This window comes from Leguminivora glycinivorella, chromosome 26 (genome assembly GCF_023078275.1).
Source record: "Leguminivora glycinivorella isolate SPB_JAAS2020 chromosome 26, LegGlyc_1.1, whole genome shotgun sequence".
In the NCBI taxonomy this organism is placed as follows: Eukaryota; Metazoa; Arthropoda; class Insecta; order Lepidoptera; family Tortricidae; genus Leguminivora; species Leguminivora glycinivorella.
In genome coordinates this window covers 935,842-952,575 of record NC_062996.1, presented here as the reverse complement: position 1 = coordinate 952,575, position 16,734 = coordinate 935,842, and the positions used below count along the sequence as shown (strand labels likewise).

Here is a 16,734-nt window from a genome sequence, read left to right as displayed (position 1 = left end):
TTCACAAAACCAGTTCATTGATTCTCAAAGCACTTTATCTCGTAAGGGTTTCTAGTATAACTTAAACTCGCCATACAGATAGTCATCACAATGAAAGATCACATTTACATCGGCCCGTCTGTCGCTCGGCAAGCTTTCTGCATGACGGTTACTGAGGGGCAACTGCGAACCCCGTTAAAAGTTTTGCCTCTCTGTTACTCTTGCATTGGAGCGATAAAGAGGGAAAAAAGGCTTTCGAATGGCTAATCGACACAACGACCAGTAATATTGATCTTTTAGTACAAGCAATTATAACCAAATTCGAGGCCATAACTATACTGGTTAGCTGGCAAATGTTTAGTATGAAAATATAGGGAATATTGTGTTTCTTAAGTCGATGAACCATTCTCGAGCCATACGTTAGCAAATGTACACTTGTTAGTATGATAGTATCTATTTACGTCGCTCTGTTCATAAAATACGTACAGTTGATAGACAGTAGACTTATGTTTCAAAACATTCTGTATGAAAAGTTATAATATCTTATAAGTTTAAATAAAAGCTGGAGTAAACTTTAAACAACTGTTTAAAAGTGTGACATATAGTGGAATATTGTGTTGTGTGCACAATCCAGGTGACTATTAAAAACTGTCTTTTCTGCCAAATTCATACTTTAAGGACTGCAACTTGTGAAGTTTATTGAAGAAAAGTGAACACTATAAAAATAACAGAGGTAAATAGAAATGAGAGTTCGAGATTAATGATTTCAAGTGTATAATAGATCTGAACGTGACGTAAACTGGAGTTTATTGAAAATAAAAGAACCTTATAAAAGAGTGAAAATGATGGCATTACTACCAGTCCTATTTTATGTTATATGTATACTTGGACAGCACTGTTATGGAGAACAAATAGACGTAACGAACGACTATCAGTCAAACAATAATAATGGTATGTCAATAATGCAAATGCTAAAAAATTCGTCGATCTTCAAAGAAAAGATGTTATTATTTTCAAAATAAACGACTACATATCAGATTCTAGTAAACATAATTTTAATTATGAAAATAATAATGCCGGATATAACACCTACAAATCGAATTCTGAAGATAATAATGACAATTATGCACACAATAATGACAATATGAAGCCAATAATAAGACATAGTAGAAACGTTGAAACTGAGACTACAACGAAAGTGGATTTAAGCACAATAATGGGAGGCGCGTTGTCAAAATGTCCTAAAGGCAAAGTGAGAATTAATTGAAAAACTTGTGGATACCCCGATGATTATTATATAGAAGACTATTAACATCGCTTTTAAGTTCGGCAAAACGGAGCGACGAATTGACGTGATTTTTATATGGAGATAGTTGAGGGGATGGAAAGTGACATAGGCTACTTTTTTTTTTTTTTTTTTAATACTACGTCGGTGGCAAATAAGCATACAGTCCGCCTGATGGAAAGCGGTCACCGTAACCTATGAACGCATGCAACGCAAACAGTGTCACATGCGCGTTGCCACCCCATTACAAACTTGTACATTCCCTTTTGCTGTGTTAAGTACACAGCAAAAAGGAGTGTACAAGTTCCAAGGAGGGTTCGGGTTGCCGACGACTCTAAAGGACAATATACGGAACAAGTTAGTTCCGTAAGTCCTCCCGGCATCAGCACCGCACCCTCGTTGAGCTCTGGCAGCCTTACTCACCGGCAGGAACACAACACTATGAGTAGGGTCTAGTGCTATTTGGCTGCGGTCTTCTGTAAGGCGGAGGTACTTCCCCAGTTGGGCTCTGCTCTAGATTCGAGCGAGACGATGTCCGCTGTGCTGTGCCCTACCACACAAAGCGGAATATCATTCGCTATGCCCTACCTCCTACACCCTACCTCCTACAAACGTCTCTTTTTGACTCCCCCACTTCCCTAAAATGTTTATGTGGAGCATCCCGCAATTTCAAAATTTAACGCGAGCGAAGCCGCGAGCAACAGCTAGTACTTCATAAGTAGGTCTTAGTTTTTAGTTTAGGGTTAATTTGTGAATTAGTATAATAATCGAATTAAAATATATGTAATTCTTATTAGCATGGTATTATTTATTCCATTTACATCCGATAAATGAAATCTTACGAATCACCATAAATTAAATATAACAAGATCATACCATCCCATACATTAAAATGCGACCGCCTACGAACGCGCATACACTCCACCATAGATGGCGCCACAAAAAATGCCTTGTTGCCACCGATTATTTGTAGATTGGCATTAAGTGTCAATTCCGAGCCGTAAATCTATGTCAAAAGTGACACTTAACGCCATCTACAAGTATAATCGAAAGCTACAAGACTTTTTTTTGTGGCGCCATCTGTGGTGGAGTGTAAGCGCGGTCTTAGGCGGTCGCATTTTAATGTATGGGATGGTATGATCTTGTTATATTTAATCTATGGAATCACGGACGAATAAGGCAAGGAGAATATCCTACAATATTAAGCGCCATCTATTCAATCGATGTTTAAGTTTTTTCTTAGAAATTTATTTATTTATAAAATATATAAACTGATAAAGGCACATCAGGGTACGTAACATAGCCAAATGCACAAACGCTTACGTTAATATCGTTAGCGTAGCTAGTTGTCTCTATCACTCTTCCGTATTTTTCTACAAGCTTTTATTCAACTTGCCTTGTTAGTATGTTAGTGTGCGTCAAAACGTAAAGCTAAATTTGACCCACTTTCCGGTTTCCGATTGAGCTGAAATTTTGCACACATATGTAAATCACGTGACAATGCAATATTATAGTATCATGGAGATGATTTTATGATGGAGCAGAAAGGTGGTCATAGGAACTCTGTCATGAAACGTCGTATCTCCATCGAATAAGGGTTTTTTAGAAACGTCTAGGAGGTAGATGACTGTTGAAAGAAAGGTATAGTCAGCGATAAAAACTTGTGCCAAAAATGACATTTTTGCAAAAAACTTATTTTTATACTACGGCGGTGGCAAACAGGCATACGGTCCGCCCGATTGGTCGGTATTGGCGCGACAGAGCCAGAGTGCGTTTTTATCAGCGTCTAGCGTCAACGATTTTTTCAGATATGCCGGCAGACTTTCTGACCCAGCTGAACCAGACACATTTTATCTTTTCTATATTTTAATATGCTGATAAGTAAGGTGAGTATGGGTCAATAGATAACAACATAAGCATGAAAATAGCAGTTATTATCAAGCCATTCTTCTACAAGTACACATTTATTAACAAACATATCATTTATAAGCAAATACGTGAATAAATAACAAGTGACATTAACAAAAGGCAAAATGTTTCGTATAATAATACTTGTCACCTTTAGTGTGTGTGTCTTAGCAGAAGAAACAAATATACAAAATTATAAGAGAAATAATGCCAAGGAAATAACAATAATTGATATTCTGAAGCCTTTCGAAGATGCAAAGGATTATGGTGTTAATAATCAGAATTATGCACGCAATAATGACTGTTATAATAAAATTATGAAGCCAATAATAAGGAATTATAGGAGCACGGATGTTACAACTGAAACAGATACAGCAGTCGTGTTTGGATCTGTGTCTAAATGTCCAAAAGGCAAAGTGAGAATTGGCTTACAGTGTTACAAAATAGGTGAGGTGCCAGAATAAAATAAAAGTACAAAACATATCCAAAATTAACTACATCCATCTATCTATTGACTAAGAATAACATACTAAAACCCATACTAAGACTCAGCAAGATAATATATGAATATGAAGATATTACACTTCCACAACCAAGAACTCGCCCGGTGGGTACAGTCAAGTGCAAAAATACGTATTGATTTTATCCGCTCAAAAATATGTACCGAGACCTTATTCCGCCGACATAAAGTGCTATGGGACATATTTTTGATAAGTTGTACGCACCCATATTTTTACACTTGACTGTACTTATGAACTTTGCTCAGATGCCGGAGAACCCTCTAGGCGGGTTCTCGCCATACACGTTGGCGGTTGTGAAACTTATGAATTACAACTGGTTTCTGACGTAGTGCGTTATTTTTTGTTCAGTAATTAATATGTTAAGTGAGCACTACAAGATAAACTTAACAAATGGGATATAAAAGGGACGGATGGACAGATAGACACACGAGTGATCCTATAGGTTTGCGTTTGTCCTTTTGCCGAGCCCTAAAAATATGACCAATGAGCAATTTTCAGTGGAAAATATACACATTCGTCGAATTCACAGCATCTTAAACAACGATAACTGGAAAGAAGAAGATACATAGCCTATGGACGTTTGGAATACCGGAAATCACTACGGACAGTACGGACAGTATGGGAAAATGGCGCCGTCTTCAAATATTGTAGTTATAATAATATAAGATTGAAATAAATTAATCAATATTAAATGCGTGTATTTATAAATACCAACAACACACAGCTTAACAACAAAATTAAAATTTTGAAAAAACCCCCGACCGCGACATAGCAGATCGATTTTCATGAAACATGGCTAAGAACACTCCCGACTAACTCAGCTTTCAGACAGAAAAAAAACTCCAAATCGGTTCATCCGTTCGGGAGCTACGATGCCACAGACAGACAGACACACAGACAGACACGTCAAACTTATAACACCCCGTCGTTTTTGCGTCGGGGGTTAACTAGTAGAAATGAAAGTGGCAACACGGTCGTCTCATACCTTTTTCATTTTTTACACTTTTTTAGCGAAACGAAGAACGATTGTTTAAAAAAAAAAAACAGTGCGTGGATTCCCTCTTCCTTAACTTTGTAACATAACACAGAGAACCTCCTATAGAGTGGCAGTCTTGTATATTTGGTTCGCGATACGAGTCACCAGTGTTTGGGGTGCGAGGAGCGGGCGGGGAATGTGTTAAGCGCGCTGTGATTGGCCGTTTCAAGGACGGCGGGCAGTCGCGCCAGATGAAAAGGGACAGAAGTATGACTGTCCCTCTACTGACGCGTAAGTGGCCAATGTAAGTTGACCTATGCCGGCTCTGAATAAATTATAAATATGACTTATTTGTGGAATGTAATGCCGTCTGTTTTTAAATTTGAGCTTCTTGTTACCTTTCCACACCATTTCACACTACAGGTGGACATCTTTAAGGCATCAAAATACCCTTTTCCAATTTTTTTGTGCGAAAAACACGCGCTGCTTTCGGGTCTGTTACTTGGTCGATACTGATCGGGCACGGCGAGCGCCCGCGCTTATATCAGTGCAAATACTAGGAAGGCTGGCGACCGCGAGTCGTCTTGTAATAGATGTCTATAGGGGTTGGTCTGTGTAACATAACCTCAAATATCACCACCACGCCCACGCTAGCCCGAGCTGCCGGTCGCCTTCACTGCGGCCCCGAACCTGGCCCCGCTCAAACGGTATCACCAGGGTAGGGGTCGCGGGGTTGGATAACGGCCGGTACCGGTAGGGCTAGCAATCACCGGATCGCCAAGCCGTCCACAAATAGACGGCGTCAGACTGCCCCACATGGATGGGGCGCGCCCCGACACAACCCAGCGCGGAAGGGGCCACTCACACCCCAGCAGGGGCACAGTATAATAAAGAGTACTATCGTACAGTATGGCCACTCCCGCTCCCCGCTGAAAGTGCCACCCACCCCCTCTCGGTTACCTCAAAGTTACCGCCTGTCAAAAACGCGAATAGTCGACCTGTCATATCTCACTCGTACAAGCATGGTACGCGTTCACCTACACGAGTTTAGAATGTGTGCTAGGAACGCACCTCTTTCATATATTTGATCGCCAGTGTCCGAGATGAAGCAAGGGTGTCGAAAGAAAATTCACCACCTAACCTCAAAAACATTTTGTCGAGTGACCATCACGTTTTTGCATTTGGTTACGTTCTTTTTACTGTTTTAAATATTTTACACTAGCTTTTGCCTGCGGCTTCGCCCGCAAAAAGAGACAAAAAGTAGCCTATGTCACTCTCCACCCCTTCAACTATATTCACTTAAAAAATCACGTCAATTCGTAGCTGAGCAATTCCCGTTTAGTTTGTACATTTGGATCACGTCTCCGATTTGGATAAAAATTGGTAGGCTGATAGAGTCCGTGATGCTGAGCAAGATCCACTAGGTTTCCCAAAATGTCCTATGTAGTTTGTATGAAACCTTCCTTTTTTGTTACCAGATTTCTATACATTTTCGGTAACAAAAAGGAAAGTTTCATACAATCAACCTAGGACATTTTGGGAAACCTAGTGGATCTTGCTCAGCATCATGGACTCTATCAGCCTACCAATTTTTATCCAAATCGGAGACGTGATCCAAATGTACAAACTAAACGGGAATTGCTGAGCTCCGTTTTGCCGTGAAGGACGGACAAACAAACAGACACACACACTTTCCCATTTATAATATTAGTATGGATTTGTTAATCAAGTCGGACAAAATCAAGCTAGCTGAGCGTTTTAATTGAAAACGCTGCCCAAACCGTTGCTGTCTGTCTGTCTATGTGTGTGTGTGTCTGTCTGTGGCATCGTAGATCCCGAAAGGATGAACCGATTTAGATTAGTTTTCTTTTCGTTTAACAGCTGAATTAGTCTAAAGTGTTTTTAGCCATAGAGAAGTCCACTAACCGTCGGGTTTTTTTTTCAAAAATTTAAATTTTTGGGCTAGTTTAAAACAATGTATGGCGAAATTGTGTAACTCTTATAGATCTACAAAAAAGTCCTTGATAGCATTATGTCTATCTTTTAAGGAAAACTTATTATACTACAAAAAGGAGTTTTGAATGATTCACGGTTATTTTCATTAGACTTATTTTGACCAGGATATAAATCGTGATTTTTTTTAGATTTTTACTGAGCTCACGATATTTCGACGCAGTTGCATGCATCACGATCACGGGAAACCGAAAAAGGCGGGTTGATATCAAAGTTGTGTAGACAACGCACGATATATTATACTATATATATATATATGTATACACACATACATACAATCACGCCTTTTTCCCAGAGGGGTAGGCAGAGTTCACGGATTTCCATTTACTACGATCCTGACAAACCACTTTCGCTTCACACACTTTCATAACGTTTCTCATACACGCTCGTCGGTTTCGAGTACTTCTGACCTGGCCTTTTTGCAATATTTCCCCGATTTGATCAAGAAAAGTTCGCCTAGGTCTTCCACTTCCAACTGACCCTTCCACTCTGACGAAGAAAGTATATGTATGTATGTATTATCATAAATTAAATATAACAAGATAATACCAGCCCATACATTAAAAATGCGACCGCCTAAGACCGCGCTTACACTCCACCACACATAGATGGCGCCACAAAAAAAATGTCTTGTAGCTTTCGATTATACTTGTAGATGGCGTTAAGTGTCACTTTTGACAAAGATTTACGGCTCGGAATTGACACTTAATGCCAATCTACAAATAATCGGTGGCAACAAGGCATTTTTTGTGGCGCCATCTATGTGTGGTGGAGTGTAAGCGCGTTCGTAGGCGGTCGCATTTTAATGTATGGGATGGTATGATCTTGGTATTATACTAGTACATAGATTTAATTTATGGTATTATACTAGTTTTCAAAATAAAAAAATAGTCTTACTTGGCGGTTTAAGCCTCTGCGGGTGCTCGACGAGGTTAGTAACAGCGTGTATATTCAGATTCCTCACGATGTCGTCCTCGCCTGTGTTACATTCTGCCACACGGTGTATACTCTGCTCTGCGGATGTCGAGCATTGGGCCTCGCGCTCTTCCGGTGTCATTAGAATCACGCTGTCCCACCTGGCAAAAATAATATATCGTGTCACCACAGTATAATAGGCTATTAGACTGTTATCGAATTTGGCACAAGAAATGATTGTTTCCTGTAGTATTTGACATAAGAAACCAATTTTTATAGATTTTGGGTATTAAAAGTGTATGGTGGCAACGTATTTTCGATTAAAAATGTGTGTAATATTTATTTTAACTTTGGCCACCGAAAACGCTGTCAGACGTGTAGTGACGTCATAGAACCTAACTTAACTTAATGCCGAGTCAATCACTGACATGATGAACTTTATGCCTCATAACTTAAATGTCAGAAAATTTTGTGCTCAATTCGATTTACGTCATGAATGTTTTTTTTGTGGTTTTCAAGTCGTAATAAAATATGGCAGTATTTTGTTCGGTTAATTGGTCAGTAATAAATAATATAAAATAGACTTTGAAAAAAGGATCAAATAGCCTATAAAGAGTACTGTCGTATAGTATGGCCACACCCGCTCCCCGCTGAAAGTGCCGCCCACCTCTCGGTTACCTCACAGTTACCGCCTGTCAAATACGCGAACAGTCGACCTGTCATATCTCACTCATACAAGCATGGTACGCGTTCACCTACACGAGCTTAGACTGTGTGCTAGGAACGCGCCTCTTTCATATATTTGATCGCCAGTGTCCGAGATGTGGTATCACTCTAATAAGAACAAATTACATTATTTGCATAGAATTTGAGCACAAATATTTGTTCCTAGTCATGGATGTATTCGACACGCAGCTAGGTTCATTATCAAGAACCACCCTGTATATCACTTTTAGTTAAATTCGCAAAAAAAATTTTTTTTATCATTTTCATCCATACTAATATTATCCATACTAATATTATAAATGCGAAAGTAACTCTGTCTGTCTGTCTGTCTGTCTGTCTGTCTGTTACGCTTTCCCGCTTAAACCACGCAGCCGATTTTGATGAAATTTGGAACAGACAATCTTTAGACCCTGAGACAGAACATAGGCTACTTTTTATTTCGAAAAAAAGGAATGAAGGGGTTGAAAAAGAGGTTGAAAGTTTGTATGGGATTTCTTAATTTTAAAAGATAAAACCATGAAACTTTATATTTTAGCACTTGATAAGAAATCATTAAACATATATTTAAAGTCACATACAGGTCGAACGCGATTAATTAACATTATTTTTACCTTTAAAATAAACATGGTGGGAAATAAAAATTAACTAAAAGCGGGTAGATTATATTTATTTGTCTACCCCGAACATTTATATAAATTAATATCGGGTAGTTTTGTGTTGTTTACATCTCCGGTGACATTTTGCTGGGACGTCAGTCTTCCGCGACTACGGCCAGTGCAACCTGGCCGAAACGTTGGGAAAAAAGGTAAAAATAATATTAATTAATCGCGTTCGACCTGTATGTGACTTTAAATATGTGTACAAAGCGCGAGAACTTAAAGTGTTATATCATTAAACATCTTGATAAGGGATAAGGATAGGGATAGGGACAGGGATAGGGATAGCGATAGGGATAGCGATAGCGATAGCGATAGGGATAGCGATAGGGATACCGATAGGGATAGCGATAGCGTTAGCGTTAGCGTTAGCGATAGCGATAGGGATAGGGATACGGATACGGATACGGATACGGATACGGATACGGATAATATGGGTATCGTTAGAGGGATACGGATAATCGGTCGGCGGTCTCTTACAATCAATGTGCTCTAAGACGATCGTTGTTTGCTTGCTTGAAGATTACGTTTGCGATAAGTATAAGCAAAATGTAAAAAATTGTAAGGGATAATAGAAAAAAGTACTTTTTACCCACCGATCGTAGTGTCGAAATACGGGCTATGTGGGATGTTTATAAAGGTTTCCCCAGCGTATATAGAATTACCTACGCTGTGGTCGATGTGTAATATTTCTACAATCATTGCAAGCAAAAGTATTATGTGCAATCGAAATAAACGCAGATAAACCTAAGGATCCAAATGAAAATCTTAATGAATACTTTTATTACGCGGGCGAAGCCGCGGGTAAAAGCTAGTACATAATAAATGAATTTATTAGTGTGAGAGACCCTTAAGAATAAGATTCAAGCTAGTGTCAAATGATTGACGGCACATGTCAAAACAAATAACATTAGGAATTGGTAAAGGCTGTCACACACGTGTTCAATAATTATCTTTATTTTTTTAATAACTCGATAACCGTAAGAGTAAAGACACTAGTTTCTTAGAGAAATTAATTGTATTTGATCTAAAACCTCCCCTTAAGGGGCTGACAACACCCAATTGCGTAAAATTGATGTTACTTGCGCAGTTTTTTAAGACAAACTATTAGTCTTAGTAAGGCAAGTAAATTATATGTTATTATTCATTATATTTCAACGAACATAGCCGTACTCGATACACGATTTAATGAAATCGGCTCGATAGAAAAAAAAATTGCAAAGATTGGTCTCGAGTTCGTCATTAAACGGTTGTGTGTCGTTCAATTATTCACTTAGTTGTCTTTAGTAAATATTATAATAACACATATATACATATCTAAAACACTAATGAAACATTTTGCATTTTTCGTACCTAGCCGCTCTCTTTTAGTGACATCGCGCTCTCACTTACTCCCATACGATTAGACAGTGTACGCTAGCGTCAAGGCCATTGGGTGCTGTCAGCGTCTTAAAGTTAACGGAATTCAATAAAAACGGGGTGCAGAGAGTTACTATCAAAGTAAAATGTGTAATCACAGTGCATAGACTGCCATCTCTCGACACAGGCATAAAACTTTTGAACCTCAGTTTTGTCAATTTGATCCATATTCTTAGCTTGATATGAAAATAAAAAAAATGAAAATGAAATATTTATTTTTCAAGTAGGCATATTACAATGCGCATATGAACGTCAAATAAAGCTACGCCGGCTCTAACCCTACGACTCAGCCTCGAGAAGATTTCAGTCCCCCCTCAGTTGGGAGGGGGGTATCCACTATGGGACCGGCAAGAAACTCGGCGGGCCACTTCTTTTCAAAACATTACATCTTATAATTAACATGCATTAAATAACAATATAAAATGTAACATGCAAAAGTATTAATAAAAAAAAATATTAACAGACTAGGTAGGTACTCTATGGAAATTAATTTCAATAAATTATATGTGTTAAAATGTCAAGTATTAATATTAGAGCCATCTAGCCAAGTGTCTCCCAAAGGCGTAACGCCATCTAGGTCAACGTACCTTTTTCTTTATGGTTCTGAGGTACGTTTCTTTCTTAGACTTTATCTGTCTATACGGAGTTATATATCTTTGGCTGATATACACAAACGATTGCTATTGGATATTACTATAGGTTTTAATAATGTACGGGCATTATTAAACAGTGAAATAAAATTCTGCAACATAATATAGCGCAGTCATACATTTCTGGTTAGGCATTATTTGTGTAATTGTCATCGCCTATCTCAACCGTATGGTTTGCAAACCATACCACCGCGAAGCATGTAGATCTTACCATTCTATGTCCGGTACAGAATCGCTATCAGTCTTGTCAGACGCTAGAAGCGCTAGTTTAGTGGCCGATGAGATGCCGGTCTTGCGCGCGATTTGGGATATCTCGTTCTGTAGTTTCTCAAGTTGGGCCTAGAACAAAAAAAAAGCTGTTATCGCAGATATAGGAATAATCTAACCACAAAATTAAATTTTGTCAAAACCACCGACATGAAAGATGGCTAAGAACACTCCCGACTAATTCAGCTATCAAACAAATAACTTAAGAGGGCATTCAACGAAAACGTCGTAATAATGTAAAATTGATAGTTTTAGTCGGCAAAATGCTATACTTTCCGTCATCTAAAAGACTTATTAAGTTCAGGATTCGATTAGGACATCTTCTTAACTTACATGTTGTGAGACTGGATTTTTAAAAACTAACTCACTTAATTAATTATGATTTTTTTTCTGGTGCATGTTTAGGAAAACCCGCGAAAAGTGCTGACTTAGTCCGTCTAATTTGTAAAATTTGGATAGTTTTGAATGCTTCAAGTGGTAAATTTGTATTATGTGTATCCTGTACTACAATCTTCTGAGACTACTTCTTTGTGATAAGGCTTTAGAAGAGAGTAAATGAGGATATGATGAATCCAATTTGTTTCAGAAATCACCTCAGAACAAGTGTCAATTTCTTCGAAAACTTACGTGTTTTTGAAGTAGTTTTAATATAAAAATAATCTGCAACGCTTACTCAAACAGATTTTATGCAAAGTTTTCTATTAATTGCAATTTAATATTTTTGACGATTTTTTAAAAATGCCTCCTTATTACCGGTTACGCGCGCTTGCGATGTCAGTACCGCGGCAGAGCTTGTAGAGGCAGGACGTATGTTAGTCCGCTCCGCACGCGGCTCGACGATCGCGAAGTTATTTTGTCATTGTGTGCGGCACCCGCCGTGTCCAAAACCGCACTTGTGTGCGTGTTTGGCTCATCGACCTACAATAGGGACTGAGCTCACACTTTTTTTGCCATACTAAATTGAACCTTATCACCTGCGCATAAAGGCGTTCTTGACAGACTAGCAAAAGTGTGTCCACATGAGAGGGTCAAAGTTGGGGCTGGTGTCCCTCTCGCACGTGTGACCAGTGTTAAAAAATTACTATAGTAGTAGTATTTTTACCTGTATGATAACTAAGTTTATAAACTTCTTAAATTATTTTCGTATTATATCGAGGCAAGGGTATTAATACCTTGTAACGAATTGGTAAGTCATTATTATGAAGCCATAAAACCAAAAAATTGTGCAATTATTAAAAACCTTTAATTGGGTATTAGTAGATTTGGTAGTAACTTTGAATATTGACTGGTATCCCCAAATGATGACAGTGATGACGTCATTCAAATGATTTTGATAGTGGTAATAAGTGCGAGAGGGACACCAGCCCCAACTTTAACCTCTCATGTGGACACACTTTTTGGCCTAACAACTCATTCTGGTTTAATTATAATTCTGTGGTTTGGCTGTACTGTTGCATGTATACTGCGACCGAAAACTTTGATCCTTGGGTTGACGACTTTGGTAACTAACTAATTAACTTGACTTGAAGAAGAAGAAGAATATTTTTAGTAAGTATTATTTATTATTGAATATCATTTTAGGTTACTGACTCGTCTCAACAAAATCTTTGACAATAGATGGTACTCAGGATCTGATGATGAAGTCAGATGGTAGTCATGAGTTCTCATCAACCAGGTCTTGAAACCATTTCGTGTTTGGGCTCGTTTGATTCGCCTCAACAAGATCTTTGACAAGAGGTGATGGTACCCAGGATCTGATGATGAAGCCGGAAGGTAGTCATGAGTTCTCATCAACCAGGTCTTGAAACCATTTCGTGTTTGGGCTCGTTTGATTTGCCTCAACAAGATCTTTGACAAGAGGTGATGGTACCCAGGATCTGATGATGAAGCCGGAAGGTAGTCATGAGTTCTCATCAACCAGGTCTTGAAACCATTTCGTGTTTGGGCTCGTTTGGTTCGTCTCAACAAGATCTTTGACAAGAGATGGTACCCAGGATCTGATGATGAAGCTGGAAGGTAGTCAAGAGAATTCATCAACCAGGTCTTGAAACCACTCCGTGTTTGGGCTCGTTTGGTTCGTCTCAACAAGATCTTTGACAAGAGATGGTACCCAGGATCTGATGGTGAAGCCGGAAGGTAGTCAAGAGTATTCAACAACCAGGTCTTGAAACTCTTCTGTGTTTGGGCTCGTTTGATTCGTCTCAACAAGATCTTTGACAAGAGATGGTACTCAGGATCTGATGATGAAGCTGGAAGGTAGTCAAGAGTATTCCACGACCAGGTCTTGAAACCACTTCGTGTTTGGGTTCGTTTGATTCGTCTCAACAGGATCTTTGACAAGAGATGGTAATCATAATCACTCTTTTATACTCTGGCGCATCCACTGTCTCAGTGTGTCAACAGTCAACTAAAGCAGGTAGGCGTAGCGTAGAGTTGTATTTCCTTACAAAAAACTAATACATAGATGTGGACCTTCCTGTGCTCCATGCAATTGAAACAACATACTATTTAAAAACCGGCCGAGAGCGTGTCGGGTCACGCTCAGTGTAGGCAACTGAGCGTGACCCGACACGCTCTCGGCCGGTTTTTAAAGCCGCGTTGGTAAATAGCCGCTCGGCTCTTCCGTAGTTTTCCATATTTTTCAAAAACTACAGAACCTATCAAGTTCAAAACAGTTTTCCTAGAAAGTTTATAAAGTTCTACTTTTGTGATTTTTAAATATATGGTTAAAAAGTTAGAGGGGGGGGGACACTTTTTTTTCCTTTAGGAGCGATTATTCCCGAAAATATTAATATTATCAAAAAACGATTTCAGTAATTCATTTTTAAATACCTATCCAACAATAAATCATACGTTAGGGTGGAAATGAAAAAAAAAATCACTCCCTACTTTATGTGTAGGGGGGGGTACCCGGCGTGACTGATATACATATTGGTATCAAATTTCAGCTCTCTAGTTCTAACGGTCACTGAGATTATCCGCGGACGGCCGGACGGACGGAGGGATAGAGAGACAGACATGGCGAAACTATAAGGGTTCCTAGTTGACTACGAAACCCTAAAAACACATTTTAAATATAAAAAAAAAACTACTTAAAATTAAAGAAAACCGATCTTAGTTCCATTATATACAGAGTGGGGCCTGTAACAAAGGCGAAGAATTGAACTGTAGGCTATTCTCCTTATACTGATCAACATTTATTCAGTGACTTTTAAAAATTATGAAGTCTTTAAATTTTTAATTTTTCATACAAAATAAATATTAGCTTCAATGTACGCCATTATTGTTGTCATTGACGTTGTCTGTCACACTTTAGACTTAACAGAATTCGCAATACATTACCTCTTAGAAAAAACTTTCAAGGGTGATAAAAATCAAAATACAAGTTATTTTTAAAAGTCGCCGAACAAATGTTGATCTTAAGGAGTCCTAGAGTTCAATTCTTCGCCTTTGTTACAGGCCCCACTCTGTATATGTACCTAGAAAACATCATCATCTTCCTTGCGTTATCCCGGCATTTGCCACGGCTCATGGGAGCCTGCGGTCCACTTTGACAACTAATCCCAAGATTTGGCGTAGGCACTAGTTTTCACGAAAGCGACTGCCATCTGACCTTTCAACCCAAAGGGTAAACTAGACCTTATTGGAATAAGTCCGGTTTCCTCACGATGTTTTCCTTCACCGAAAAGAACCTAGAAAACATATCATATACAAAATGAAATAAAACTAAGAAAACGGATTATATTCATTATACGCGATATAATCTGATTCCATAAATTTATTTCATGAGTAACTATCGCGGTGACAGAAGACAATATTATATACACAATTTATTATATTATAAAAGTTTTTTAATTTATTTCTTCCAAGGCTACACACGTTTTAATTAAAAAAACTGTGATAAGTTTAATAATTAAACTAAAAGGTCAAGTATTTATGCACGAAATCATGTATGTAAATATGTAATATATATGGTGGTGTTTTTAGGCAAGTATCAATAATGGTTAGTCCGCAACGCTACTGACGGCGTGGCGGTACCGACCATGAATGCTATCCCTTTCGCTCTAGCCGCACGTAAGGTTGGTTCGAAGAGGATCGCACGCTATGTCTGTACCGCAGGCTACAATCGTTATGCTTCTGGTTATAGTGTGCGTCTGCACACAGGCGCACGCCAGCGCCGCCGGCGTCGAAATGCGAGCAAGCAGATTTTTTGAAAGCGCTCTTAACCACAAAATTAAAGCGACTATTTAATCAAATTATTTTATTGAATATTTTCGATTCCCGGCTCGGCCACCAGTGGGCCTTGTCGTTTTTTCTTTCGTGTATATCTATTTCAATTTATAATTTATATATAGTTGTGTCACTACTTGGAAAAAGAACAAATCAAAAATATTCAATAAAATAATTTGATTTGTTCCCTAGTCGTATAGATGGCAGCACCATCTCTCTCGCTATATCGTAATCCTGCAATGGATTCGTATAGGAGGTGCAAGCACTAATTGCTCGCCCTTAGAAGGTCAAAAGGCGTCTAGCCTTATCAGAGATAACATACACTAGAGAAATTTCGTCGGGTACCACGGCGGCGGGTGGTCTAGTGGTGAAGACGTTAGCCGCGTAAGCTGAAGACCCGGGTTCGATTCCCGGCTCGGCCACCAGTGGGCCTTGTCGTTTTTTCTTTCGTGTAATGTATTTCAATTCACAAAATTAAAGTTTTGAAAAAACCCCCGACCGCGACATAGTAGACCGATTTTCATGAAACATGACTAAGAACACTCCCGACTAACTCAGCTTTCAGACAATAAAAACATTAAAAACTAAATTTAAATCAGTTCATCCGTTCGGGAGCTACGATGCCACAGACAGACACACACAAAAAGGAACAAAAGGAACCTTTATGGTGCGACCATCTGTCTGTCCGTCTGTCATATTGCTAATATACCTTCATTCCGTACTTTTGACCCCTTTAGACGCTTTTTCTACACTTTTGTCCTTTTTCCCGAGCCCTACCTGCCTAAGGCATTTATTTGTGTGATGAGCACAGATATTTGTTCCTGTTTGATGTTTTCTATGTATATAAGCATGTATTTATCTATTTAAGTACTAGCTATGATACCCGGCTTCGCTCGGGAGTTGATATGAGATTACGTGGTAGTTTAAATAAAAAAATAAACTATGACGTAAACGGTAAAAAAATTTATTGAAAACATTTTCTCATCATTTACACTACTTGTTTATAAACAACATTTTTTATTTTATTATCCGGGGTATATATATATATAAATTTTTCGAATTTCCTACTCTTGAGCAAGCTACATATAGCTGACCGTGTGAAAAGCAGGATTCTTTGAGGTTGATGCCACAATATTTTAAAGTTTGCCCTTGCGCTTTGTTAATCGTGAAACTGAAGGCTAATTTAATT

General features: G+C 38.6%; 1 protein-coding gene across 2 annotated transcripts in view; it reads right to left on the bottom strand.

Moving 5' to 3' along the window:
• LOC125239625 (U4/U6 small nuclear ribonucleoprotein Prp3) overlaps positions 1-16,734 on the bottom strand; it is a 56,158-nt gene that overhangs the window by 26,410 nt on the left and 13,014 nt on the right. For both annotated transcript variants that reach the window (XM_048147243.1, XM_048147244.1), the window contains 2 exons: positions 11,260-11,387; positions 7,580-7,758 (listed from right to left, as the gene is read on the bottom strand). In XM_048147243.1, coding sequence (XP_048003200.1) covers positions 7,580-7,758; positions 11,260-11,387 — 307 coding nt within the window. The remainder of the gene's footprint in view (positions 1-7,579; positions 7,759-11,259; positions 11,388-16,734) is intronic.